This window comes from Ornithodoros turicata, chromosome 6, assembly GCF_037126465.1.
Source record: "Ornithodoros turicata isolate Travis chromosome 6, ASM3712646v1, whole genome shotgun sequence".
NCBI lineage: Eukaryota > Metazoa > Arthropoda > Arachnida > Ixodida > Argasidae > Ornithodoros > Ornithodoros turicata.
The window spans coordinates 7,568,035-7,595,249 of record NC_088206.1 but is presented as its reverse complement, the minus strand read 5'-3'; the positions used below and the strand labels follow the sequence as shown (position 1 = coordinate 7,595,249).

Below are 27,215 nucleotides of genomic sequence, written 5' to 3'. Positions count from 1 at the left end.
TGCCCTCACTCCATCTGTCCACACCTGTACGCCGCTCATAGCCGCCGTTGCTTCGCGGCGCTAACACGGAGTTAAAAAAAACAATGTTGACAGTATAGGAACCGTGTGTGTTGCCGTTCACGTTGTCCCCGTTTTTTTTTGCTCCTTTGCCAAATGAGGATCTCGCAGATTCCACTCACATGACGTTTACTTCTTCTAAAATGACGAAACGAGTGACTATGCTCCAGGGTTGCCCGACGTTGAAGCCAGAGTTCATCAACGTCCACGTGATTCCCCACAGCCATAACGATGCGGGATGGCTTCATCCGTTGGAATACATATACAGGATAAGTACGTTTTACTTGTGTGCCGCACAACGTGACTATAGAAAGTTCATGCGCCGTGATAGTTTTCGGCGCTGTCAAGACGCGATAAATATTTTTGCTTGTTGTACCTGTTCGATTTGCACGCGTCAAGCTTGAGGTAGTAGAAAGAAAAGACGTCTGCTCCCTTTCAGGACTTCTCTGCCAAGAGAAACGCTTGGAGTTTCCTTGCCTAAACTCTCCGTGCAGCGAGTAACGATCGGATTTTGCATACTAAAGAGAAATTCCACTCCGCAATATAGTTGAAATAAATGTGTGTCATGAGCGGTTGGCTCCAAACAACTTTCCTACGAGCCCCTTTCACCGGGAGTCGGTGGTCTTCTCGAGTTAAGGTCGAACCGCACACGACGTTTTTCTCGACGGTTCTCCGCACGGCTCCGAAAACAATAGGTGCAGGCCTGTTTCTGTTTCGCCGACATCTGAGGTGAGCAGACACTTGAGGCGAACGGCGGAAGTGACGCGCCTGCCTCGACCACTCGGTACCTGCCCGAAGCGGTCGCCGGCATAGCCAACGCCACCTAGATATATACAGAAGCCCTGCTTATTGCCTCATCTCCCTCGTCTGCTACTGCGATTCGCCGTTCTGTGAGTTCAAGAACTCGGATACGATTGCAGCTAACTTGGAACCTGGAGACACGAATCTGTAGACAAGAAGTGCAATACGCCTTCCAGAAAATTAGCCACGAGAAAGATATGGGACCGTTCTGAGCTTTATTTTTGAAGTTTTCCAGTCTAGTACGCGGGGACGTTCCATCACTGCTCGCAGACGACGGGTGCATGGTTCGTCTCCGTGGCTGCGACCGCTCAGAGCTCGTTCGTGATTGGCTGCCGCCGTTTAAAATACGATCCTGAGTGGCTGACTATATTAGTTGTTACGTCTACGAGTAAGCAGGCTTTGTCTATCTAGGTGGTGTTGGCATAGCAGAGTGCTCACGCACGAGTGACGCAGACAATGAAAGTAGCAGACGACCAAATTGGCGTACGGACGAAGTAGGCAACGCAGCTGACGACACAGGAGCATTCCTCTTGTGGAAGGGAACAAAAGACATTGTCCCAGTAACAAAACACCTAAATTCTCGCAACGGCTGCTTCCCTCTATACCCTTGACAGCCCTATGGTCCCACAAAGTGGGAAGACTGTTTCACCGTTCTTCTTTTTTATATCCGTTGACTTTTGCTACCAAATTATATGCATGCAGTGTTGTGACTTATATTCTAAACATGAAACCCTAGCCGTCACTCACCTATGTTCTTGCTCGTGACAAAGAACGCCGCTGGTGGCTACGAAGGACAAGCATCGCGGACGCCGCGCAAGGAGGTGTCGAGAAATCGCCGGTTGCGGGTGGCTCGGCGGGTTTCCGTCGGGCTGACGTCGCGACCACGGAGTTCCGCGCTTTTCGGTCGAGAAAAAGTCACGTGCGGGTCCCGCGCTTGATGCGTGTTTTATTGTGGCACCCGGTAGGTGAGCTGCACCCACGGCAAGGACCAAGACGAAGAATCCCCTCATTAGCCCGCGTGATACTTCTGTGACGTTCTTGCCCGGATGGTCACGTGTCAGTGTCCTTTCCCATAACTCTTCCTCGCGTGGCCCGCGTGCCCTCTGCCGCGGGACGCAAAAAGTTCTGTAGCAGAAGGAACTGAATCTCCGCGCCAAGGGAACGCCCTCGTGTCGTCACAATGACGTCATTCATACGTCTCTCGGCGCGGGAATTTCTAACATTGTGGATTCCAATGATGTACAATGCCGATAGTAAATTATGCCGTTCAAGTCCGTGAAAAGTGAAGGGATTTGATAAATCATCTAGTGAACCACCCCAGGAAATATTTCAATCCATATCAGTCCATTTTTCAAATTAATCCGTTTATCCCTACTATATCTTTAACATCTATGAGACGATCAACAGCATTATGCACAGAGCCATGACCTCGTGACAAACTCAGCTTCCGTTACCTATGACGTGACATATAGCGTAAGCGATGAAGTGACAACGAAACTGCAGGGGACGGAGGACTGCTGTCCTATCCATATTTAACGACCGAGAAACCCTCAAAGCCAAGGGACCGTGCTCATTTAGTTTAGTCACGAAGTAACCATAAAGACAGTAATTGAACCTCTGTATGCAATAAAGGGATAAGTCGACTTATCCCCTTTTTACTATTCTTGCTGCAATGCCATCTATACATGCCAGTATGTACCTGCCAAAGAAAATTTAGGGCCGTATTGCAATGGATTGGCCCGCTACAGGAGGGTAAGAAATGGGAAATGTATGTGTGTCAATGGGACGGACAATTACTCGGTTTGGGATTTTTCGACTTATCCCCTTATTGCCGTACAGAGGTTCAATTTCACTCAAAATATCCTCATAGGAGCTGTTTTCACGCTGTCTCTGAAGTAACGCATATCCAGACTTGTGCGTAACGCGTTACTAGTAATTGCGTTACTTGTAATCAATTACATTTTTGAGTAATTGTTTCGAGTAATCAGTTACTTTACTGTGAAAGTAATTTTTCGAGTAATCAGTTACTTTTTGGAGTAATCGATTACTCAATAATTGATTACTTTTCCGGCTGAGAGTAACTTATCTTTCAGATGTTCTGCTCTAAGTCAAACCACTCGTGCCGTCAGCCTTTGTTGGATCGTTCTACTATAGCAAGCGCAGATCATTGTAATAACGTTCTGGAATTTCAGGGTCTCTCTTTCTAATTTCTTCCTACACCAATGTGGTGGTACCTGAAGCTTTGGAGGTTTAGTGAGTCATGGGGAAGTTCCAGGCAATGTTCTTGCACAATCGGGTCGACGTCTTCCCTGGCGATAAATACAGTAGACGTCGAGATCTACCTGTCCTACGGGTTTTTGTTTTTTGTGTTATTTCAGCTGTTCCGCTGTTGAACTTTTTTTTTTTTTTTTTCTGAGGCACACAAAGACGGGTATAATTTGCGTGAATGGAGAGTAACGACCGGAGTAACGCGTTACTTTTTTACTCGTTACTCGATTACATTTGGAGTCGAGTAATTGGTAACGGTAATCAATTACTCTTTGCGTAGAGGTAACGGTAACGGTAATCAATTACTTTTTTTGCGTAACAGGCACAAGTCTGCGCATATCTGATAGCGAATACTTATGAAAGAAAAGTATTGATTGACACGTCCTATAGAAATGTACTACATGCATGAACCTTGTACAAATTCAAGCACGAGTAATTGCTTCTTATGACGTTTAATCACTTTGGTTTTTGTTAAAGTGACATTCTACATGAGCTTTCTTTCTTCTTCTTTTTTTTTTTTTTTTTTTACCATGTAGATGTTCGCAACATTTACAATTCGTCCATTCGATCGTTGCTGGGAAACCAAGCACGTCGCTATGTGTCTGCCGAAAACGTCTTCTTTTCTCGCTGGTGGCACGAGCAAGACGAAAGCATGCGAAAGGAAGTGCGGAACCTAGTAAGCTCTGGTACGTGATTTTCACGTTGTCCTCAGTTTGTAGTGCGTAAAGTCCGTATACAGTACGATGGCATCTTTGGATGCGTATACAGTCAACCCTCGATTTATGAACACCCTCGGTTCCCCGAAAAATCGTTCATAAATCGAGGGATTCATAAATCGAAAATTCCGTTAAGTGAGTACTATCGAGCAAATGGAACAGTATTTCCGAGTTGATATTGTGTTTATAATGCAATATATTGTGTAATTTTGCTTTGGACCGTGCCTTCTGCTGCATCAGTCTCACAAAACACAGATGTTAGCGCATTCACACTCTGTTTATTATGCAATACTAAATAGTTTCATTTTGCTTTGGACCATGCCTTCCGCTGTGTCAATTGAGGTCAGGAACACTTCTGCAAAAACCCGTTTGTTGTTCGGATTTCGAGGGGTTAAGAACCGAGGGTGCAATACCTCGAAAACATTTTGTCTGTTCAGGCGTCATTCATAAGACCGTGAATAATCACTTTGAAGGTTTTTGTTGGCCTCGGAACGATCCCTTCATAAATTGAGGGCAAAAATGCCGGGCAACTCCTAGTTGGTTCCTAGAAATTCCATTCATTATTCGAATATCGAGGTTCATAAAACGAGGGAAAAACGCATGTAAAAAGTTTGGTTCCTCGAGCCTGTGTTCATAAAACGAGGGAATTCATAAATCGAAGGTTCATAAATCGAGGGTTGACTGTATTCCAGAAGTCATGACCATGCACACAATAAGAAGATGTCGATGTGTGGAACCAAGTTGATCAATGCGAAACAGCCACTGCTCATTTACAAGCCATGTACATCACTGTACTTTACATAGGTGGGGTAAAAAAAGTGACATTTGCTTGGCAAATTTCAGAGTTCAGTTCGCAAAAATTTTCATAATTAAACTAACGTTACATGACATTCACATCAGGAGGTAGTAAAAACCTACTAAGAAAAAATACTGTTGACCGCATGATTCTAGGTGTCGTAGCTTTTTTTTTTTTAAATTATAATTCAATGACACGTTTTCTGGGACGCCTTGTATATTCTCCATTTATAACGGCACTATATGTTCCAATGCCAATTTATAAGTATGCGCTTGTGCGATGAACTTCAAATACATTTACAGGTCGTCTGCAGTTCGTTGGGGGCGGCTGGGTCCAGAATGACGAAGCCGTCACGCATTACACGGCCATAATAGACCAGATGACGTTAGGCCTAAGGTTCCTCAACGAAACGTTCGGGGAATGCGGTCGGCCAACTGTCGCCTGGCAGGCTGACCCCTTTGGACATTCGCGGAATCAGGCTAACCTCTTTGCGCTGGTGAGCTTATGTGCTGTGTACCTAAACTTATTACTTCGCGTTTCACCCCGTGCACGTTGAAGGCCATGGCGTCATAAGAGTCACGCGCCTCACCACGAGTGTTGGTATAGACACGTTCACTCGGAGCTGAATCTAAATATAGGAGCTGTAGAGTATCTGTGAATCGTGGAACTTTTTGTTTCATTTCATACGTAGATGGGATTCAATGGGTTGATGATCGGAAGAATATCCATGGACGAATTCGCCAAGCGAAGCTCAAAGGGAGAACTCGTGTTCGTCTGGAGGACAGGACCGGAATTCAGCAAGTATCACTCTCGTGAACACAGTTGACTGTTGCTTTAGTTTTACAGACCCAGAGGTGAAAAAAAAAAGAAAAAAAAAAGAGAAAGTGCTGTCATGCGATTTCTCAGTGTCACTGTGAGGAATGTTTAAATAAAATTCATCGTAACCTATTGATAATTGAACATTATTGCCAGCGCTAATTCACTGCCACAATATCACTGTCAATAGCTTCTGCTGTGTTTTTTTTTCTTGTTTTTTTTTTTCTCCTTTTCTATACCAGTGCGGCTGATCACATGCACTTCTCGCGGAATGTTATCTCGACTCTTTTTAAAGTCGTCGACGCCGTATACGTTGTGACCATATAGTTTGATCAGTTTCATAACGCCTCCTCATCAACTTTATGCGTAATTTATGTTCTACAGAGAGCAGCACCGATATCCTAACTTGGGTTCCTCCCAAAACGTACACAACGCCGGACTACGAGAATTACCCTGATAACACTGACGGCATCGCATTTAATGTGAGTATATATATTACTTGTTAGTGCGGTTCTATCGGATACCTGCGGGGAAGTCCTTCGTAAAGGCGGGCAAGAACGTGATGTAGTTTCTCACAGTGATGGGCACTAACTACTTCTACAGTAGTTTAACTATAACTACTAACTACTTTGTGATTGAGTAGTTTAACTAGTAGTTCAACTACTTTTCAGTGGATTAGTTAAAACTACTTCTTTAACTACTGCAATGTAGTGTAACTACATCTATGACTACTTAACGTCGTCCATCAACACCAATTCCTTGTAGTGTCCTTGGACACCTAAATATGAATCACAAGCAATGATATTGGCTGGAGCCATGGCTACGATTGTCAAATACAAAACTTGCGGCGAGATTCTTTCTGTGCCTACGCGATAAACTACGTTGCAGAATTATTTCACAGCAAATGAGGCTTCACTAGACAAGCATTAAAAGTAAAGATTTAGTACACATGCACGACACAATTGCTCTGCACCTCCGTTCTCACCAGCTCAAGGTGAAAGTCGGAAGCACAATCGTGCCGGAAAGCTTGCGGCAAAATCGGAAGTAGTTGGCGCCTTCAGTAACCTAACTACTGTAGTTAACTACTTAAAATAGTAGTTTAACTAGTAGTTGCCACTACATTTCTGCAAGTAGTTGATAACTACTTTTTAACTACAATCAGGTAGTTTAACTAGTAGTTTAACTACATGTAGTTAACTACTGGCCATCACTGGTTTCTCATACGGCGCCTTAATGTAGACTATTGCGGCCTATGTTGAGATGATGCCTCCACGTCTGAGTATATATGTAGGCACAGGTTTCTTCTTTTCGTTCTTGTTCTTTTTTTTGGGGGGGAGGAGGAGAGGGAAGTAACCACAGTAATATATTATTAATAATGTATTACGTAACCAGTTTATGGAGTAGGAGTAGACTAGATGACGGATGGATGTTCAAGAAAAAGTACAGCATGCAGCTTTGACTGATGTTTGACCTTATATTACGCAGAATGCAGTTTTATTACCGGAAGTCGACCGTGTCTTTTTCATTTGAATGTGATCGCTTCGGCAGCTGTTGTCCGCCGCAATTTTGCACGTTGTTCGCCAACCATTGCCACGAATGATAGGGTCAACGCTTTTGATTCGCTGAGCGAGGGGGGCGTACGCCTTTTTGTAGAAATTTGTAGTGATAACTGCTTTTACCACCCTTTTACACCCTTTATCAGACTCTATGTTGACCTAGCTGGTAACTGGTACCTGGGGGACGACCATGCAGCATTGCGGAACGACCTTAACAAAATAAGCGCCTGGTATACTACATGGCAAATGTCGTTGGAACATTGGCAAATGCAAAGTAGTGAATTTCTCCCGTAACCGTGACATCATCACTTTTGCTTACACGTTACATAACATTCCACTATCGCAGGTGCCTATACCTACAAGTATCTTGGAATTCATTTCGCGTCCGACCTCTCACGGACGTGTTATGTAAACCACGTCATTTCCACTGCCAATCAAGCTCTTGGATACTTACGTCGTAATTTTAAACGTGCTCCATCCGACCTAAAACGGCTATCATACCTAGCGATTGTTCGTCCAAAGTTGGAGTACGCTTCGTCCATCTGGGATCCGCACCAACAATATCTCACTAATTCCATCGAAGCCGTTCAGAACCGTGCATCCAGATTCATACTCTCTAACTATGATTATCACGCATCTACATCAAGCATGAAATCTGAACCTAACATTCCTAGCCTTTCAGACAGACGTGCGGTAGCGCGATTGTGCTTGTTGTACAAGTTATTTTTTCTTTGTCCATCACAGCCTGAATTCCTGACGTCTGCAGTACACATCTCATCACGACTAGACCATTGCTTCAAACCAGCTTCAAACTAAATCGCCCTCTCTGTCGAACATTAATATGTACATGATACATCCTTTGCTCCCCGCACCATAAGAGAGTGGAACTTCCTTTCCCAATCCATTGTCTCACAAACGTCCATGACACACTTCAAGCAGGCATTGATTCCCTATCTTTCATCAGCACATCGTCAACAAACTAATTTACAATACAATGCTCGCTAATCTGTGCATCAGCAATATTTTGTTTTTCGTGTTGTGTTCTCTTGTCGGGCTGTTGACTGTGTCGTTGCCACTATTTACACATGTATTTTGTAAATAATCACTCCGCTCTGTAATGCCCTCAAGTGAGGGCCTTAAACGTATAATAAAAAAAAAGACAAACAAACACACTGTAAAAATTACCACCTTTTCACACATTTTTTTTTTCTTGGAGTGTACGCCACGATTGCCTTTGCTGTCGCATCTTATATTCAGCCTTGTTCTCCTTGACACCATCAACGTGATTCACAGCATTGCACGACACCACTGTCGTAAGAACTGCTACGAGTATCTTCCATAGGCGATGGGAAGTCGACGCTGACTATACGGACGAGCAACTTTATCGGTTGAGGAATGAGCAGAGAATTTATATCGCGGATGAAATGCCAAGACTAACGTTGGAAGAAACGAAGGAAGATTAGTTAGAAAACATGAACGAGGTCGATGAGAGCGCGGCTGGCTGTAGCAGACGATTCGAGCAGATGAGCAACGGAATATTCTGTAGTGAGCGGAATGAATCAGAAACCCGGAAAGAAGTGACCAAAAAGGCTTAGCCGGTCACGTGCACTCAACTATCTCTGTCGTTTCGCTTTCGTGCGGATACGAAAGCGGGCGAGTCTGGGAGAGTGTGTTGGAGTGAGGAGACGGCGGTGTTACGGACGGACGGACACAAGAGGACGAATCCTACGACATATCTTCCAGGGAGAAGTACAGTGTTCAACGTTAACAGAGATAATGAGGTTATGCAGCAGCCGATGTGTTGATGTGATGATATGTTAGTGCTCAGCAGTATGTTACGTAGTAGATGATAACGCCCTATTGCTCGTCGTCTCTTTACAGCAAACCGACGCCGCATACGAGGACCCGGCGTCACGCATGGGCATGTACTCCAGAGCGCTGGTCAGTGCTCCTAAAATTTAGAACCGTTGGCTAGTTTTGAGTTATCTTACCCTTTTATGTGTTTTGTCTCTTTCACTAGACGAAAATGTATCCTCACACGCAAGTTGGATTCCTGTACGGAGACGACCTGACTTTCACTCATGCCTTAAATGATTTCACGTATCTGGACGGCATTGTTAGGGGAGCCGACGAATGGGTAAGCGTATACTATGTACAGCGATCTTCGCTCGGCTTTGTTCTACGTCTCCACCGTTGAAAATTGAAGTCGCCGCACGTCGAAGATGTTTTATGTTGAAGCACCGTCGCACTTACGGTACTAGGAATTTTGCCGGGAAATAATGAATTACCAAATAACATTTGCAGTTCACCTGAACCTAAAAAAAAAAAGAGATAACGATTTTTTTAGTGAGTTTTTTAGTACATCGGTACAGGAGAACGCTACAATAAAGGGAGTTTGTTTATCAAATCGAAGCATATGCAATGTGATGTGATGTCATCCGCTTGAAAGAAGCAGGACGATTGGCTGATCATGTTTTCGGAACTGTTATCATGATGTAGTTCCGATGTACTAAAACGCCCTATTGGCTGTGTGTACCGAACGCGTTTAAACGTGATAACATGATAGGGCCGTCCCGTGACTACGTCACCCTCTGGTTGGCCCGGCCCAGGACAATTGCTCACTGGACTGTTGCTCACCAAAGAAAAACTGCTGATGCCGGACAATCGCTCACCGTCACGGCGAGTCCTTGCGTGATGGCATGAAAGCTTATATGGTTGTCCGCCGTCTTCTCCATTTGCAATTCTCGAAGACTCTCGAAGTTCGATTTGCTGGTTTTGTGTATATGTTATAGTGTTCTTACTGGGCACGACTAAAGCTCTGGTTCTGATTCTCCAAGGGCGAAAATAACACACTTCACGTAGTTTATTCAACTCCTGGTTGCTACGTGAACGCTCTACACGCAACCAACCGAACGTGGACTCTCTTCGATGAAGATTTCTTTCCGTACACGGACAAGATTGCACGGACATGGGCGGGCTTTTTCACCTCTAGGCCTACTCTCAAGTATATGGTTCGCTACTCTAATGGATTTCTGCAGGTACGGTCACTTCACATGATCTTGGATGCACTGGTTGAGAAGTGTATAAACATGGGCCAGGAGAGTAGCTGTGGGTATGGGGTTGGCGGGGTGCTGTAGTCTGCCGTCGAAAAGATGCGAAATGCGAGGTGATGAGCATGTGCAGGTTCACGTTTTACGCGGAAGAATTGAGGTAACAGTAGTACTGAGCAGTGGCTTATATTTCCAGGCCTGTAAACAACTGTCTGTCGCTGCAGGCGGCAGGTATGCTGCGCAGGTACGAACACTCAGTAAGTATAGCGTTCATATGTGTGTAGCATATAATGATGAAAGCCATGTCGTTGATTTAGGAAAGTAACATATACGAAATGCGACTGAGATATTCAGACTCTCGCATAATAACACCGGGGAAGGGCCTTCTTTTGCACTTATGCCGCACATGCATCACCTCGGCTGCTGCCGCGAACTCAAGCCGCACGCACACTTTTCCCTCATTCACATGTCGTCGTTGTCGTCATCATTCTTCCCTTCACTGCATCGACGCGGGCCTCAACAGCAAGCACCGCTCTGCGTCTGAGGGGGGGGGTGATGTGGCGGCCCGTGGACGACGACGATGTAGCCTTGCTGCCACGCGCTACCTCGCTGGCTCGTCAGTTTTATACCGGCTCCGTCCTGACGTGAGGCCGCGAACATCTGCCCGCTGGGATATTCCATCACCCTCGGTCAGGGCTCATGTATAGATTGGACACACCACCTCCGTTACAAAAGAATAGTAATACCCCGTGTTGTGAATAGTCTGGTATCGTTCAAGAGTTCTGTTGCGGGACGAAAGCATGGTCGTGGAAGGGAGCACGCATGACAGAAACTAGCCACCGTCCAATCAAAGTCACCGTCACACAGAGCAGGATATTTGAAGGCAATTTTGCTCAGACACTGCTAGCTAGGTTTGGGTCACACCGAGACTTTCGTCAGCAACCACGATTCTCATCTAGAATAGCACTGCATAAAGAAGAATGGCGTCTGATATGAGAGATAGCACTATCTGTGCTGTAACCTTTTATAGCTGTCGTGTCAGCAATTACGCTGAATCACACAGCAGAATCAGAAACTCAGAAGCTCCTCACCAGACGTTCTTCTTCACCTCACTGAAGTATTAATACCATTCAGGAATTTAACCCTCGAAATTAAATGATCTTATGAAAGAGAACGTTCTTTGATAAAAACGTGGAACGCTAGAAAACCGGTGTTCCGAAATTCACTCTTCTGAGAAGCGTCTGCAGTACGTTGGCTCAGTGTTCTCAATGCAATGATATGATTGCAGAGGAAGCAGTAGCAACACTGCAACACCATGACGGAATAACGTATGAAGACACCTTTCTTATAGTTCTTATAGTTTCTTATAGTTTCATATTGCTCAATAGTAAACAAACGGGAACTCTTGAATTACAGGGGTACGTGCACCGATACTGTCGCCCAGGACTACATGAGCATTCTGATGAATGGGATACAGGAGTGCGAAGTACGGATCCGCACAAATTTCTACAACATATACCTACTTCGTTATTTCTACTTATTACTTCTCAAGCATTCATTAATGTGTCCTTACAGTTTGCAATGAAGAATTCCATCTCATTTCTACTTCGCCTCAACAAGTCGAGCCCCAATGCAATACCATTCACGTTCTGCCATAACCTCAATATCAGCCAATGCCCATTCACGGAAAAAAACAAAGAGGTACAGTATAACACATTTACGTAAAGCATAATTTCATTAAATGAATAGAGTGTGTACGTTTTGTCGCTTAGTTTGTAGTGCTGGTGTACAACCCAATGAGCCGAGCTGAGAACGTCACCCTTCGGTTCCCGATTTCCGAGAGAAACGTTTCCGTCACCGATTCTGCGGGAGAACAAGTACAAGCACAGGTAACGTAATGCCGTTTCATCACGCCAGCGACTCGGTTGGTGAATCATTCGACTGGATTTCAGTCATTCCTTCTACCACCACGGAGCCATTGACCGAAAATGAAGGGAACTTTAAAAACTGCAGATTTCAATGTTCTATTCGCAGCATATACTTTATTACGATTTGAAAAATAATATAATATCAGTAAATTAACAGTAGTGACTATGAAAAACGAAGATGTTTCTAGGAAATGCGCGAAGGCCTTATCTCTAGCTACGCTGCTCGGCCCCACACAATATAGTCAGGTGACAAAGGCACTTGCTCAGTTTCTGCGGTCCTGTGGCCTTCTGGGTGAACTGTGACCAGTTTTGTGTTTGTTTTCCTCTTTGTTCTTTTGTTTTTCTTTTTGTTTATTAGTTTTCCTTTTGTTTATTTGTTTTCCTATGTTTGTTTGTTTCCCCTTTTTCTTTGTTTTTCTTTTTGCTTGCCTTTATTTTTATTTTTTTTTCCTTCCTGGGAATAGCAAGCCGCCATAGCGGTGGCTATATAATAAACATATCCCCCCCCACCCGCGAAGGCCGCAATTATCAGTTCGCAGATTTAAGCTCTGTATAAATTTAATGACTGCAGTGACAGGAGTGCAGAACTGGGCGGGCGTTATATACACACTACCCGAAACACATAGTGTATAGTTTACGTTGTAGGTACTACTACAAGTATAGGTTTAATAACGGCTGCAATACTAAGTGTACCTATCTTCATGTCGATGTTCAGACAGGTATGAGTCTTACATGTAGCTTTACGCGTAAAACAAGTCCGCCCTTCTTGACTGTGTCCAATCTGACGTTAGGTGGTCGACGTGCTCGAGCATCGGACCCCCAGTGAGGACCGCAAGACCAGAGTGAGATGGGAGCTGGCAGCCGTGGTTCCCGTTCCAGCTCTAGGCTTCTCGATGTTCCACGTGACAGGGAACTCCCCGCAGCCTAACGGGCGATACGTCGTCCGACGCCAAAAAGGCCTGTCACCAGACCCGCAAACTCCGCTGGCCTCAGCTTCTGCAAGACGCGCTGCCCAAATAGAGCAGCAGGAACCGTTCGTCGAAAATAACGTATGTATTTAGTCCGACACAACCTAAGAGCTACAGTTGCAGAGACATTACATCTGCACATTGAGAGTATAGAGCATTAAAAGAAGATGGCAGAAGTCAAGCAGACAGGAAGGCCAGCAATTCGCAGGTTTTGTGAACGCGAATACTTCCCGCTTTTACTTGAAATGCATGCGAATCTGATCTAATTACGTCGTTTCCGAAACATGTTTTCGCAACGTGGTCGTGTATCAGCAAGTTTGAAGCATGCGGACGCACATTGTTGTGATAAGCGCAGAAGCAATGCGCAGGCGTCCTTAGATTTCTGGGTGGAGTTCAGCTGGAGTAGTTAAGTTGTCCCGATGTATAATAGTTAAAAGCTCTTCTGTTTCAACATTGTCATTATAGGTGTCACATTTTTTGACAGCCACAAAACGTCGCAACACTTTTGCCTACAAATGTGGCACTGCGCCGCCATATGGGATCTCCTCGATCGCTCAAGCATATCGTTTGATATTCCTGTTTGTATTTCATAGCGTTACCGCTTGGTCGTGAACGCAACTACGGGTCTGGTCTCGAGGATTCATCTTCTGAAAGCCCAGAAGATATTTCCGTTTCACCAGACCTTCCAAGTGTACAAGCAGCTCCGGTACGGAATTCCTGAGCCTTCAGGTCACTATGTCTTCGCAGCCACGCGCCCTCCAGACGACCAATCAGGCAAGGTGACATACAAGATAGTGAAGGTAAAACATTTGATCAATTCTTCTGCTATACTTGCGACCGATCCTTGTCCGTCAGGTTGCATGTACCGCACGCGATCGTACCTGGCGCAGAAGGGGACCGAGCGGGTGACGAGATGTTTAGTACCCGCAAGAAGTTATACCAAGCTGAGATCCAATTATCTTAGTACCTATTTATATAAAGATCTGAGCGAGATTACACTTTGTAGTTTTTGTGTTCATATACGGGCGAGCGTTGTCTCAAACAAGACACCTCTCCGTTCCGAGGTGTCGGCGCGCTGCGGAGAAACGATGAACTACTGTAGCGTGAACGCGTCTTCCAGCTTTTATACGTTTAGTCCGCGTTCAGTGCAGTAGGTGGAGCATCGGGGAACATAACAGTACCGTACCATCGCGGCACAAGTGGTCTTCCGATGAATATACACAAGAATTACGGAAAAGAACCATCAACTTTGAACTTCGGCCGGCGTGTTATCCACAGTAGCAAGGTGACAGTGTCGCCCCCTATATATCGATCTCGCAGGGAATAGTACCTCGTGTACCATAATCCTGACAACATAGATAAGGCGACTAATGCTCGAGAAAAGAGAGGAATGACTGGATAGTACGTTCAACAACAGCTATACTACTACACTACACTGACCTTCAGGTGGCTTCATTCTCGAACGTTGACGTGCTGCTTGCGGCCATTCGTGTAGTGGCACGTACTGTACCACAACGTCCAAACATGGCACACATTTGCCCACTGCAAGCAAAAAATAAGCAGTAGCTGGAATGCAGTGCGATAATTATACGCTGATATTTTCCTGTGAGATGAACAGAGAGAGCATATCGCCAGAATATATTCCATACTGCTCTGATAAGTGACCATTACATACCCTGACGTCGCGCTGTACAGGGTCCAGTAGTGCAAGAGATCCATCAAATCTACAACGATAACATCTCGCAAGTGATACGGCTCTACAAAGACATCGACACCATCGAGTTCCAATGGACAGTAGGGCCCGTTGACATGGAGTAAGTCGCCCGCAGTACTTTCCCAAGCAGCACAACATCTTGGCCCAATATTGGTCCAATCTTGGTCCAGTGTTGGGCCGGCATTGCCAATATTGGTCCAATATTGGCCCAAGATGTTGTGCTGCTTGGGCAAGTTTCTGTTTCTGTGGCTCTTCGTTTGATACGGCAATAGCGTTTCTACGTCATGGTTGCTGTGCGCTTCACAAATTTGTGCACAAATTCACAAACTTTTCACAACAAGAGCGTAAGAGGGACGAGGGACCTTACTCATGCATTGGTCATATACTGTATCGATTTGACTCATTCGCTTCGAAAATATGGTAATATGTTGCCCATGATTTGTATTTTAATTTTGTTCTAGTCCTGCGAGCCTCTTCAGTGGAGCAGACGTGATCACGAAGTACGAGACGGACCTGAAGAGTGACGGTGTGTTTTACACGGATGGCAACGGCAGGCAGAACATGAAGAGACAGTGAGTCATTTCCAACAGTTGCTCCCTACAACGTACCACGTAATGAAGTGAGCTGGAAGCACCTTGTGGTTTTTATTTGCAATAAATTTCAAGCGTCCCTGGCCAAAGAACAAAAGACAAACAAAGAACAAAACCGCCAACTGCATTCGCGACTTGCGGCAGTTTGACAATCTCATGAAAGCAATGTGTTTTACTCCTCGTACTTATCTACTTCTATCAGACGAAAGGCGTCTACAATTGCGCTACCTGCGCCTTCAAATTACTACCCAGTTGTGTCGTGGATTTACATCGAGGTAAGCCGCACAACGAGAAGTTATACCGCGTTTGCAAATAACACGCTTCACGCAGGACAAAGTCCGCCGGTTTCGGTTGTCGGTGATTCCAGACAGACCGCAGGGTGGAAGTAGTCTTCGTGATGGAGTGCTGGAACTTATGGTGAGCGCTCGGGTTTCTAGGGTAGGGTCACACAGTCGGTCTGCTTATAGCGATAGACCGCTTATAGCGTAATGAGCTCGTGTAGCAATATCAAGCCAAGGCTCACTTAATGAAGGGTACGAGCTCGTGCGAAACAACTTCACCCAGCTGATACCGAGACAACTCATACCAACACAACTTATACCGCACTCAACTCATATAGTAAGTGAACTTATACCACACTCACCTGATACCAACTCAACTTATACCGCACTCAACTCATAGTAAGCGAACTTATACCACACTCACCTCATACAAATTCAACTCGCGCAGAATGTGACCTATACCTTTGTCAAGTGTACGACAAATTGAATGACATCCCCAGCGAATGTCAGCTGCGTATTGAGCTGCTCTGTTGAGTCGCCTACTTCTTTTTGCCGTTACGAAGTGCACCGAACGTCATTCGTTTGTATTGCTTCGAGCTACACGAAGAAACAGAATGTAATTCACAAATTACGTCACTGTCGATGATTTAGACAGCAGGGCCGATATATGGAGCTACATACAGGTGCATTCGTTTCTTTCTTTGCTTCTTTCTCTTGCTTGCAACTAGCCAAACATATAGATTATTCGACGAAATCATCGCGATATGGACGACACTCATTTGGCTAAGTACCAGCGGCATGGCCGAGTGGGTTAAGGCGTCTCACTCGTTTGCGTCGTGCTGACTGGGAGGTGGTTGGTTCGAATCCTATCACCGGCTGTGCTGTCTGAGGTTTTCCCTGGGTTTTACGAAGACACTCCGGACGAATGTCAGCACAGTTCCCCTGAAGTCGGCCTCCTGTCCCCCCCTCCTTCCTGCTGTCCTCTCTCCATCTGTCCTCATCTGTACGCCGCTCATAGCCACAGTCGCTTCACGGCGCTAACACGAAAGTAAAAAAAAAAAAGTTGGCTAAGTATCACAAGCCAAGACAAGCTTCAATCGCACGGGCGTGGGAGTCGACTGGGAACGGGAGTAGTTCTCTGAAAAAGTGTTAAGCCTTCCTTCCATCATGTCAAAAACGATTTAATTCGTGAAAAAAAAAAAAGGAGTACAACTTTTCATTCGTGTTCAGTTTCTCTGAACGGTTTATCGTTCCTTGCTCTATTGACGAGGGTACGCAGTCGGCGAGAGTGAAGGGCGAATGAGTTCCTCCAACACATTCCATTCGCATGTATTGTCATTTGGTTGCATCGTGTGGCACGGAACGAATGTCATTCAGTGCGAACGTCATTCGCTGGGAATGCCATTCAATTTGCGGTGTGACAGGAGTATGATAGTGAAGGAAGAAATGTACGAATCCCACAAATAACACCTTACTGACGCACTGAACACTTACTGAAGGGTTGTCGAAGCGCCCTACATGGGAAATAAGGAATTTATGAAAAGACACTAAACGGTGAATGTAGGTGAACGGCCTCAACCCGTATTCCCGCTCAGCACAATGCTATCCGCAATGGGTCCACTGGCACGTTTCTCCAGGCGTTGTTTTCGTGCTGCCTTTTTAATTTCTGATTTGATCTATAGGTGTTCTTTTTCAGGCCAAAGTTCATGCCGCGCTTAACTCATACTAGTCTGAACACGTCCCAGTCGATGTGACATGAACAAATTCTCTGTAGAAAATACAAGAAGCTAAGAACAGTGTCTTAGTATTTCACGCTACGAGGGAAATATGGCACAATTTCCGTTTGCTTTTTTCTTTTTTTTTTCAAAATTCCTTATTTCCCATGTAGTGCGCTTCGACGACCTTTCAGTGCGCTTCAGTAACCGCTATTTGTGGGATTCGTACATTTTCATCACTATAAGTCAAATTCTGTGATATTTTTTTCCTCATATGGGGGGGGGGGGGGGGTCTTTCCCGGCACGACCTGAATTCGTACGAGATGAGTGTGGTATTATGAGTTGCCCCGTATGAGTGTCTTGGTATGGGTTGTCTTCATACGAGTTTATTGTGGTATGAGTTGAGTGTGATATGAGTTTTCTGGTATGAGTTTATCACGGCATAAGCTGTGGTAGAGCCCATGTGTTATCTGCGTCTAAGAGCCGTTCTCAAGTCCCCTTCTCTGTATATCCGAAGCTGGAGATTGCTCATATGAAGACACTATGATAGACTGCGATGTATACTTTTGGGGACACGGTTAGATAAAATCGCCTGTCAGTACTTTGCCGTCCCACATTACCCCGGTTGCGCTTGAAAGTGTTGTGCCAATATTGTACTTGAAGGTGGACCATGTGTTGCACGCGTTTATTGCTCGAAAGAAATGGCGATTTGAAATGCGATAAACCACGAAGTGCTGATTTTAGATAGCCGTGTCTCCTAGAGTACATACTCTACCTTGAACAAGGAGAAGGCTTGTGCGTAACGCGTTACTAGTAATTGCGTTACTTCTAATCGATTACCTTTTTGAGTAATTTTTTCGAGTAATCAGTTACTTTACTGTCAAAGTAATTTTTCGAGCAATCAATTACTTTTCTGAGTAATCGATTACTCAGTAATTGATTACTTTTCCGGCAGAGATTAGCTTATCTTTCAGATGTTCTGCCCCAAGTCAAGCCCCTGGTGCCATCTGCCTTTGTTGGGCTGTTAGGTCATTGTAATAACGCTCTGGAATTTCAGAATCTCTCTCCCTAATCTCTTCCTACACCAGTGTGATGGTACCTGAAGCTTTGTAGGTTTAGTGAGTCATGAGGAAGTTCCACGCAATGCTCTTCCACAATCGGGTCAACGTCTTCCCGGGCGTACAGATCTCCTTGTCCTACGTGTTTTTGTTTGTCTTGTTATTTCAGCCGTTCCGCTGTTGAGCGTTTTTTTTTTTTTTTTTTTTCTGAGGCACACAAAGACAGTTATAATTTGCGTGAATGCAGAGTAACGACCGAAGTAACGCGTTACTTTTCTACTCGTTACTCAATTACATTTGAAGTCGAGTAATTGGTAATGGTAATCAATTACTTTTTCCACAGAAGTAACGGTAACGGTAATCAATTACTTTTTTCGAGTAACGGGCACAAGTCTGACAAGGAGGGACAACTCAGGGCTTGTGTGATTTTCCGTCAAAGAAATGACGCAATCAAGACGATGTATTTTGAATGAGAATGCGTGTCTCATTCCTCCTCACCCTCCTTCCTCAAGGTGCACAGGAGACACGAAACGGATGACCGCCTAGGAATTCCCGAATGTTTAAACGAGGTCTACGAGTCCGGTCGCGGAATCGTTGTGACCGGAAAACACAAAGTTTTCTTTGGGACATTGGAAGAATCCGTCCCGTTGGTTCGACTGGAGTCTCTACGCAATGTTTACGTGCCTGTAACTATGTTTGCGTCAGCGTCAAACTTAGCCAGGGATCAATATAGCAAGGTAAGGTTTTCTTCTTGCTGGTATAATTATTTCTTCTTGCGCTTGGTGTTCAATGCAGGCAACACGAAGTAACGTATGCACATCTGTAAGCGGTCGCTGTGAAAATAAATAACGTTATGTCTCGACTACAGGACGCTGAAAGCATCGTCTCTGTGTCGCTATCGCATGTAATGTCTCATGGTTACCTGCTGTAAGAGAGAAAGGCGGGTGCACTAACAGAAATCGTAGCTGCGTGGAGGAAGGCTACTTTAGCACGCACGAGCTTCGAAGCGAGGATTTAGCCACGTGACTGTGCTTGCCGTTAAGCCCAGCGAAAAAATATAAAGTGTCAATAACGTAACGTAACGAGGTAACGTGAGGTAACGTAACGCGAGGTAACGTGGCCCTCGCAGTACCGTTTTTATGGCACACAGTGAAAGAAAAAGTTTTTGAGACACGCGCGCTGCCATTGGTTCCCTTAGGCACGCTAACTTCACGGTGACAGTACCGCGCTGTGCTGTCTGGGGTTTTTCCTGGGTTTTCCTCAGACGCTCTCAGATATATGTCGGCACAGTTCCCTTGGAAGTCGGCCCAGGACGCACATTCCCCCCAGGGCGTCAGTCGTGACGTTGCCCACATACGTGAGGCCGACAACGGCAAGCCCTTTCACCACCACCACCACCACCACCACCACCACAGTACCGCGCGGTTAGCGTGCTGGCCATGTACACGTCGAGTCTGGGAGGTAACAGGGTTCGAACCCCCGTGTCGGCTGTGCTGTCTGGGGATTCTCCTGGGCTTTCCTCGGGCGCTGTCAGACACACGTCGGCGCAGTTCCCTTAGAAGTCGGCCCAGGACACATATTCCCCCAGGGCGTTAGTCGTGACGTTGCCCACCCCTGTGAGCCCTTTCATTAGCTCCACCACCACCACCACATCTACTAAAACTAACCATGCTCCCGTAACCTAGTGGCTACGATGACGACGTTCGACGCCGAGACTGTAAGGTGACCCGGGTTCCGATCCGGGCGACGGCTGTGCTGTCTGGGTGTTTTTCCTGGGTCTTCCTCAGACGTTTCAAGACAAATGTCGGTACAGTTCCCTGTGAAGTCGGCCCAGGACGCATGATCCCCCTGCGATAGTCTCGACATTGCCTGGCTGAGCGTGGCAGACTACGGCAAATAGTCGCACCACCACCATCTACTAAACTTAACTGGTGTCTTTACGAATGAACAGGCGCTGCCCCTCTCGCACTGCCGTCGCTACGACTCTGCTTGTGAGCCTCAAACAGGGCGTACGCTGTTTTCTTCTTTTCCTTTTTTGTGAGTGGTAACACACGCACAAAAACAGAGGCAGTGACCTCGCTGGAATTGAAGCTTACGTAAGGACCGGATCGTGTTATTCGGGTGACCCTGAAGTACATGCCAGAGTGAAACTCGTAAGGTAGCACATTCGGTATGGTACTGTATATGGTAGAACTTCACTTTTTAAGTAACTCGGAACGATTTGTGCGCAGCGTTCCATTCTTCGAGGAACTCTTCCAGAGGCGCTGCATCTACTAACACTGGAACCCATAAGGAACAACAGTGTTCTCCTCCGACTTGAGCACTTAGGAGCTGTGAAAGACGCAGCTCGGCTATCGGTAAACGTAAGTCGAGAAACAAGAAGCCACTGCTATTTTCATCGACGCATGCTTTGTAGCGGACTCTGCCTCCGATAGCATTTCCCATCCCGAATACAGATATTTCAAAGACCCCGTTCCCCGAGATACTATTACTTTGTGCAAACCTCTCGAAGGCAGCGCCCATCCAAGTGGGTAGTAGCGAGAACAAGAAGTCTAGTATTTAGTCAAGTGTTTCATTGTTAGACAGCTTCAACTGCCGAATCAATGAGCGATTGATAGACGCTTTCTTAGGCAGCATTTTACTAACACAGACGCTGCTTGGAGACTTCGAGCTGGAAGACATCCAACCTGCCCTTCTCGGAGCCAACCGATACGTCAAGAACGCCGGTAGAAGATTTCAGTGGAAGGTCGATGGACAACAGAGCGCAGTAACAGAGCCTCCGTCAATGTTAGAAGAACGTTCCAAAGCCATCCTTTCACCCGGAGAAATCCAGACATTTGTAGCACATTTGAAGCACAATGATTAAAGTGTTTCTGCTAGTAGTGAAACTGTGCAGCAGAGGAAGTTGTTCCTTGGGCTATGACGGTATGTAGGGTGGAATGGTATGGTACCTTTATGCGCTAACAGGACCTAAACTCGTCCGGTATACAAAGTCGTTAATAAGAACAGTGCACTATTTCCAACCTCGGCTAAATAGCAAGGATAGGCATCAAATACAACTCCAGGTGAACGTGCCAATAAGAACGAAGAAAAATGCGTAAAATGCGAACCTGTCCAACGCTTTCACTGTCATAAGTCGACTGTCCTCCTTCAACGCAGATTCTGCCATAGTTGGCTGCTCTGCTTCAGCTTCGTCCTCCCGATCATCTTGTCTCGCCATAGCATTGCAACCCGCACTCCTGGATACCAAGCAAAATACATTTACAGTAAAGGGATGTTGAAGGAAGCGTTCGGCGATTTCATGCACACAAGGCCCCAGTGTCGATGTTGCTGCGATGTTGAGGTTCAACACAGACCACACAAGGATGGCGGCGTTTGTTGCCGTCGCTAGGCTTAGGTAGATGACTGCGAGAGATTAGAATAGAGTTGTCTTAAGAACGCACAATGGGCAAGATATCATGCAACATACCTATCTTCGGCACAGTCGCAGAAGATTCGAACAGCCATGATACCTTCAAGAGTAGCCACCATGTGGTCGCAAAATTGAAGCAGGCCAACGTCACCCTTCTGCCGCATCTCACGGGTAACCACAGAACCAGCAACGTCGTAACCGCCACGGCCGCTGTCGGTATTATAATCGTGTACCTGAAACTGGCAGCACCGACACGGCGAATACGAATGACTAGTTGAACCGACGAACTGTCCAAGAACTGACCGGTGGAAGTCCACGTCGAAACTGGCTGCCATTTCGAAATGTTACGTGTTGTGTCGTTGGGCAGTAATTGTGCTTTAAATTCAATATCTTGGCGTGGATAGGAGAGTGCAGCAAATGTGATTGTGCAGTTGTGCTCGTCGTTGGGGTATTCAGTCATGTCCATGTCACAGGGAAGCCGGGCGCGGAAATGGGAAAACAAGATGACCACCCCGTCAGATGTAGCCACTATTTGGTCGGCGCTGGTGTACTGTAGGCTGCGTCATAGAAAGATAAGCAAGCGATAAAATGGACTGCAAAATGTGTGCGCTTCTTGTATCGCACGCGTGTCGTATGTATACCATTGGGAAGCCGTCTTCTATGTACCGGATACATGGTTAAAGGTACTATAAAGCAGTCGAGGTCGGACCGATGCAATCAGCATGACGTGAGAGCGCTAGATTCAAAGGTTCAGCACAACAAGCAATATGCGCACGAGTTTGCTCTAAGTATTTTTAACTGGTAAATAAAAACGCAGTCAAGAATGTCGGGGCGACGCCTGGTGGGAAGAAGTTCTCAATTTGTCAAGCAACCCTGTAAACAAGGAGACAGGTAAACAGATGGCTTTCCTGTTGGGATTTGCAAATACTACCTTTTGATAAAATGTAATTTGTGTGAAAGAACATAAACACAAGCCCAATCTTGCACTCAGTAGCTAAACGTTTATACCTGGGCCTTGTTTCAGCATAGTACGTCGCTCCGTTCGGCCCATAGTCGTGTACTTGAGACATTTTCGCCGCCGTACTTGGCGGAGTTGGCGTTTCGTCGGTCTGCTTCGCCACAGTGTTGCCAGTAGATTTAAATTTGCATTTTTTCGGGGAGAAATTTTTGCGGCATGTTACTTCTGAGGACGTACACAATTCAGGGCACACGAAACATGAGGTTCCACCTCGACTGCTTTATAGTACCTTTAAGTTCGCGTGTCTACAGCATTATCAAAGTTGTGCAGCAAATGTTGTAAACTAGCATTTAGCGCACGTCAGCTTCACGTCACATTCTACCCCTATTTCTACGCCGTGAATGCGCACATATTAGTCAGTTTTTAGTGGATCGTACGCTATCGCCTTTGCGTACATAAGGAATAGCGTTGGTGGTTATGCGCACGCGCTAAACATAAAGAGAGCTTCGCGCACTGCGCAGGACCACTACGCTATCCCCAACGTACGCAAAGGCGATAGCGTACGATACGCTAAAACTCTCTATTATCGAATACCTGACCTGCACAATACGTTAAGTGCGCACACAGTGCTCTCGTCAGACGACAAGAATGAAACCGTTTTGTAGTTGCGGAAATTCCTTCCGATTGGTCGAGAACATCCTGGTGTGCTCACTGTCCGCTCTGCTTTTGCGGCTGCTGCGGAAAGCTACGAGGCCTTGATATTGCAATTTTCGTAAGCAACACTTTCCACGATGAATAGAGGAACTGCCTGGTCTAAAGGGCGCCTCTTTTTTTTGTTTTTTTTTTGTTTCCGCGTGTTCCACCGTGGAACTACTACATCGCAAGCCCACGCACTTGTATACTACTGAGGCGCTTATGTATACAGCCTCAGCCACTCGAAACCTCAGCTTTCTGTGTTTCAAATCTTTTTTTCAACAATTGGCTGACCGTACCATGGTACTGATGTACACGTATAGCAAAGACGAGAAGCCATTTCCTTTCCTTTCTTTTTTCTTAATAAACATATCTCCCCCCCCCCCCATTTTCATCACGGCCACCACTACCACGTGGCAAAAAAGGAAGGTATAAGGAGATCTGACCACTGAGAGAACAAGGAGTTCCTCAGTCAAAGCCTGAAAAAGGAACGTACGCGTTCACTGGAGTCAATCCAGGCGTCCATATTTCTTGTAAGTTGTGGATCGGTATCACTGTTCTACTACCCTGCTCACTCCAAGCAAGCCCATCGTCGTACCACACCTGCAGTAGAAATTTGATGCGAGCGTTAGGCCTTTAAACTTGAACACAACTTTTTCATTAACTTCTGATGCGTGGGCAATTGACGTTCACCGATATTTCAGCGCACTGCACTCTGCACTTAACCTTCCTCGCGTAAGATCGCAAACCTGTACACTGCCACCACAAGTAGGTGGCTTCCTCGGCCACGAGAGAAACAGTTACCCTTGATATCATTCGATGGACATCACGCTAAACCTACCACGGTCGGATGCTTGAATTCTTCATAATGAGGAAACAACGAATTCAAACTTTTTACCGCGAAGCCCACTTAACATTCGTTATTAAGCGCAGTAAAAATTCTACAAAAAAAGGAATAAAAGCTTACGAGATTTATGGCTTGGGTGACGTCCAAGTACCCATATTGAAGGTCCTGCACGTAAGATAAGAGATACAACAACAACGACATCAACTTTATTACAAGATGATGAATGGAGAGTTTCATCGCCAGGGGGCGATGAAACTCTCCATTGCTGGTGGCGATGCGGGGAATGAATTAGTGAGCCCCTTCACAATAAGGATCGAAGTCCTATGGTATCCAGAAAGATGAGGAGAGCTTTGAGGACAGACCGTTGGTGGGCTGGATGTCTCCAGGGACTAAGCCATTTTTTGAGAGGGGGGGGGGGAGTCTCGCTTGTTAAGGGATCCGGAGAGTAAAACATACAATGCTTGAAAACAGCAGCGAAAAAAAAAAAAAAGAAACAGGTTATCGTGAAGCCTAATACACTCTAAGAAAAAAAGGAGTAAAACGGGGGGTAATTGCAGCTTCTACTCCCCTAGTGTGCAATTACTCCCCATTTTAGTCCCCTAACCCAACATTTAGTCCCGACATTTACTCCCCAGGACTGCATATTGTCACTAAACTTCGCGAATGGTCTCCTGAATGCAACAGTCTACGTAAATATGTGCCCTTGGGCAATTTCAACGACATAAGGCTGTATAACTCAGACCAAGTAGCAATTTTCCAGCCAGAGAGTGTAAGAAACAGTTAGCGCATCTTCCTTCGCAAATTGTGCCCTAGTGTGGCGGAATATTTTATATCACTCGATATATCACGGTTGACGGTTTGCCTCAAAGTATTTTCATGCATGCTAACCAATTATGTACCTGGTACTCTTACAACAGCGCGTGAAATGCGGTCTTCACTCTGTGACATTCATTTACTCCCGTGCATTTACTCCCGAAAGGGACTATTTTTTGTGGCAATGCAATTACTCCCCAAAAGGAGTAAAAGTACTCCTTTTTTTCTTAGAGTGACGTTGCGGACTAGAAGTGTGAGCCCCAAGTCTAATTGAACAAAAAGGGTTAGTGTCTCACCTTACCTCATCTGTCGACCAACTGCCTGCATGTGGAAAAGCAACGTGAATCGTTGTAACGCTGCTGTTGGCTTTGGTAGGTCGCACCGACGCGTCATAATTTTTTCCATCAAGCACCCTGGAACGAGTCTTGCCTGCTCTTGACGACAGTGTGTCCGGAGTTTTTTCACCTATCACGACAAGGATGTCAATGATGCAGTTCAGTGAAAAGCTCCATTCGGTGCCCCAGCTACACACTCTAAGAAAAAAAGGAGTATTTTTACTCCTTTTAGGGTCTAAATGCATTGCCACAAAAAATAGTCCCTTTCGGGAGTAAATGCACGGGAGTGAATGAATGTCACACAGTGGAGACTGTATTTCACGCGCGGTTGTAAGAGTCCCAGTTACGTAGTTCGTGTGCATGCATGAAAATATTTTGAAACAAACTGTCAACCATGTTATATCGAGTTATATAAAATCTTGCGCCATACATAGGGCACAATTTGCGAAGAAAGATGCGCTAACCGTTTCTTACTCTGTGTGGCTGGAAAATTGCTACGGTGGCTCAGTTACACAGCCTTATGCCATCAAATTGACCAAGGGCACATATTTACGTAGACTGTTGCATTCGGGAGAACATTCGCGAAGTTCGGTGACAATTTACTGTCCTGGGGAGTAAATGTGGGGACTAAATGTCGGGTTAGGGGACTAAAATGGGAAGTAATTGCAGTCCAGGGGAATAGAAGCTGCAATTACTCCCCGTTTCACTCTTTTTTTTTTTTTCTTAGAGTGCAGAGGCGTCTATTTTTCTGCGTTGTAAGAGATTCAACTGCAGAGATAGCCTATCGAACTGCTTGGTACTTCCATTCTATGATTAGAAGCGATAAGGTCAACAGAGAAATAGACAACAACCGGAGCTTACAGGGTCCACTTGAAAGCCCTTAAGGAAATTCCTCAGTAATGTCCTCACTGCCTTTGATACTGCTTCGCGCACACGCTACTGTCCTCAACGCTGCTCGTTCGTAAAACACTGGCAGAGCCACTGAGGACGGCGCTGAGGAATCTCCTCAAGGTTCGTGGGAGCACGTGTTCGTGCTTACTCGTTCCTGTTTCCCAACAGTACACTCTAAGAAAAAAAGGAGTAAAATGAGGAGTAATTGCAGCTTCTAGTCCCCTAGACTGCAATTACTCCCCATTTTGGTCCCCTAACCCCGACATTTACTCCCCAGGACTGCAAACTGTCACTGAACTTCACGAATGGTCTTCCGAATGCAACAGTCTATGGAAATATGTGCTCTTGGTCAATTTGATGGCATAAGGCTGTATTACTCAGCCAAGATAGCAGTTTTCAACTCCTACAGAGTAAGAAACAGTTAGCTCTTCTTTCTTCGCAAATTCTGCCCTATGTAAGGCGCAAGATTTTATATCACTCGACATATCACTGTTGGCTGTTTGATTCGAAGTCTTTTCATACATGCACACGAATTTTGTTCCTGAGATTCTTAGAACAGAACATGAAATGCAGTCTCCACTCTGTGAAATTCATTTACTCCCGTGCATTTACTCCCGAAAATGACTATTTTTTGTGGCAATGCATTTACTCCCCAAAAGGAGTAATATTACTCTTTTTTCTTAGAGTGTAGAGTAAAAACAATGTGATCAAATATACTATCTGGTATGTGGTACGTTCTGCTAGGTCTTCGCAAAGCTTAGGACATATTAGAAGTATAGCTTGTCGCTTTCGCCCAGGTGACAAGTTTTACTTCACTCTATTAACGTCATTAAATAGAATACGTCCTCACCTGCCCATCCGTGCTGAAGGCGACAGGTCAGTAGAAGCAACATAAAGCTGCGGGACACGTGACGCATTGTTGTGTCGCACCAAACACTAACTTGCATACTGA

At 45.5% G+C, this 27,215-nt stretch overlaps 2 protein-coding genes across 2 annotated transcripts in view; one reads left to right on the top strand and one right to left on the bottom strand.

The window, feature by feature from the left end:
• Positions 1-21,202, top strand: part of LOC135398984 (lysosomal alpha-mannosidase-like) — a 22,286-nt gene extending 1,084 nt beyond the window's left edge. Inside the window, exons 2-23 of the mRNA XM_064630593.1 lie at positions 228-330; positions 3,663-3,812; positions 4,941-5,134; positions 5,330-5,435; positions 5,839-5,936; positions 8,892-8,951; positions 9,031-9,147; positions 9,848-10,048; positions 10,257-10,317; positions 11,349-11,388; positions 11,477-11,546; positions 11,636-11,761; positions 11,833-11,949; positions 12,780-13,037; positions 13,550-13,756; positions 14,652-14,770; positions 15,132-15,242; positions 15,463-15,535; positions 15,591-15,677; positions 18,827-19,051; positions 20,546-20,677; positions 20,965-21,202. Coding sequence (XP_064486663.1) covers positions 228-330; positions 3,663-3,812; positions 4,941-5,134; positions 5,330-5,435; positions 5,839-5,936; positions 8,892-8,951; positions 9,031-9,147; positions 9,848-10,048; positions 10,257-10,317; positions 11,349-11,388; positions 11,477-11,546; positions 11,636-11,761; positions 11,833-11,949; positions 12,780-13,037; positions 13,550-13,756; positions 14,652-14,770; positions 15,132-15,242; positions 15,463-15,535; positions 15,591-15,677; positions 18,827-19,051; positions 20,546-20,677; positions 20,965-21,180 — 2,871 coding nt within the window. The 3' untranslated portion in view covers positions 21,181-21,202. The remainder of the gene's footprint in view (positions 1-227; positions 331-3,662; positions 3,813-4,940; positions 5,135-5,329; positions 5,436-5,838; positions 5,937-8,891; positions 8,952-9,030; positions 9,148-9,847; positions 10,049-10,256; positions 10,318-11,348; positions 11,389-11,476; positions 11,547-11,635; positions 11,762-11,832; positions 11,950-12,779; positions 13,038-13,549; positions 13,757-14,651; positions 14,771-15,131; positions 15,243-15,462; positions 15,536-15,590; positions 15,678-18,826; positions 19,052-20,545; positions 20,678-20,964) is intronic.
• LOC135398985 (neuronal acetylcholine receptor subunit beta-2-like) lies at positions 20,803-27,215 on the bottom strand. Its single transcript, XM_064630595.1, has 6 exons — positions 27,114-27,215; positions 25,339-25,502; positions 24,345-24,389; positions 23,874-23,980; positions 21,784-22,283; positions 20,803-21,719 (listed from the first exon to the last, which is right to left on the bottom strand). Exons 1-6 carry the CDS (start codon positions 27,208-27,210, stop codon positions 21,364-21,366), a joined length of 1,269 nt encoding a protein of 422 aa, XP_064486665.1. The 5' UTR covers positions 27,211-27,215; the 3' UTR covers positions 20,803-21,363.

What these genes read in the sequence shown, in the direction of transcription:
- LOC135398985 (XM_064630595.1), bottom strand. Translation starts at nt 27,210, where the DNA reads ATGCAAGTTAGTGTTTGGTGCGACACAACAATGCGTCACGTGTCCCGC. An exon ending in CCTTCAGCACGGATGGGCAG is followed by an intron (nt 25,503 to 27,113) that starts GTGAGGACGTAT and finishes TTGTCGTGATAG; the next exon opens with GTGAAAAAACTCCGGACACA. An exon ending in TCACCCAAGCCATAAATCTC is followed by an intron (nt 23,981 to 24,344) that starts GTAAGCTTTTAT and finishes TTTCTACTGCAG; the next exon opens with GTGTGGTACGACGATGGGCT.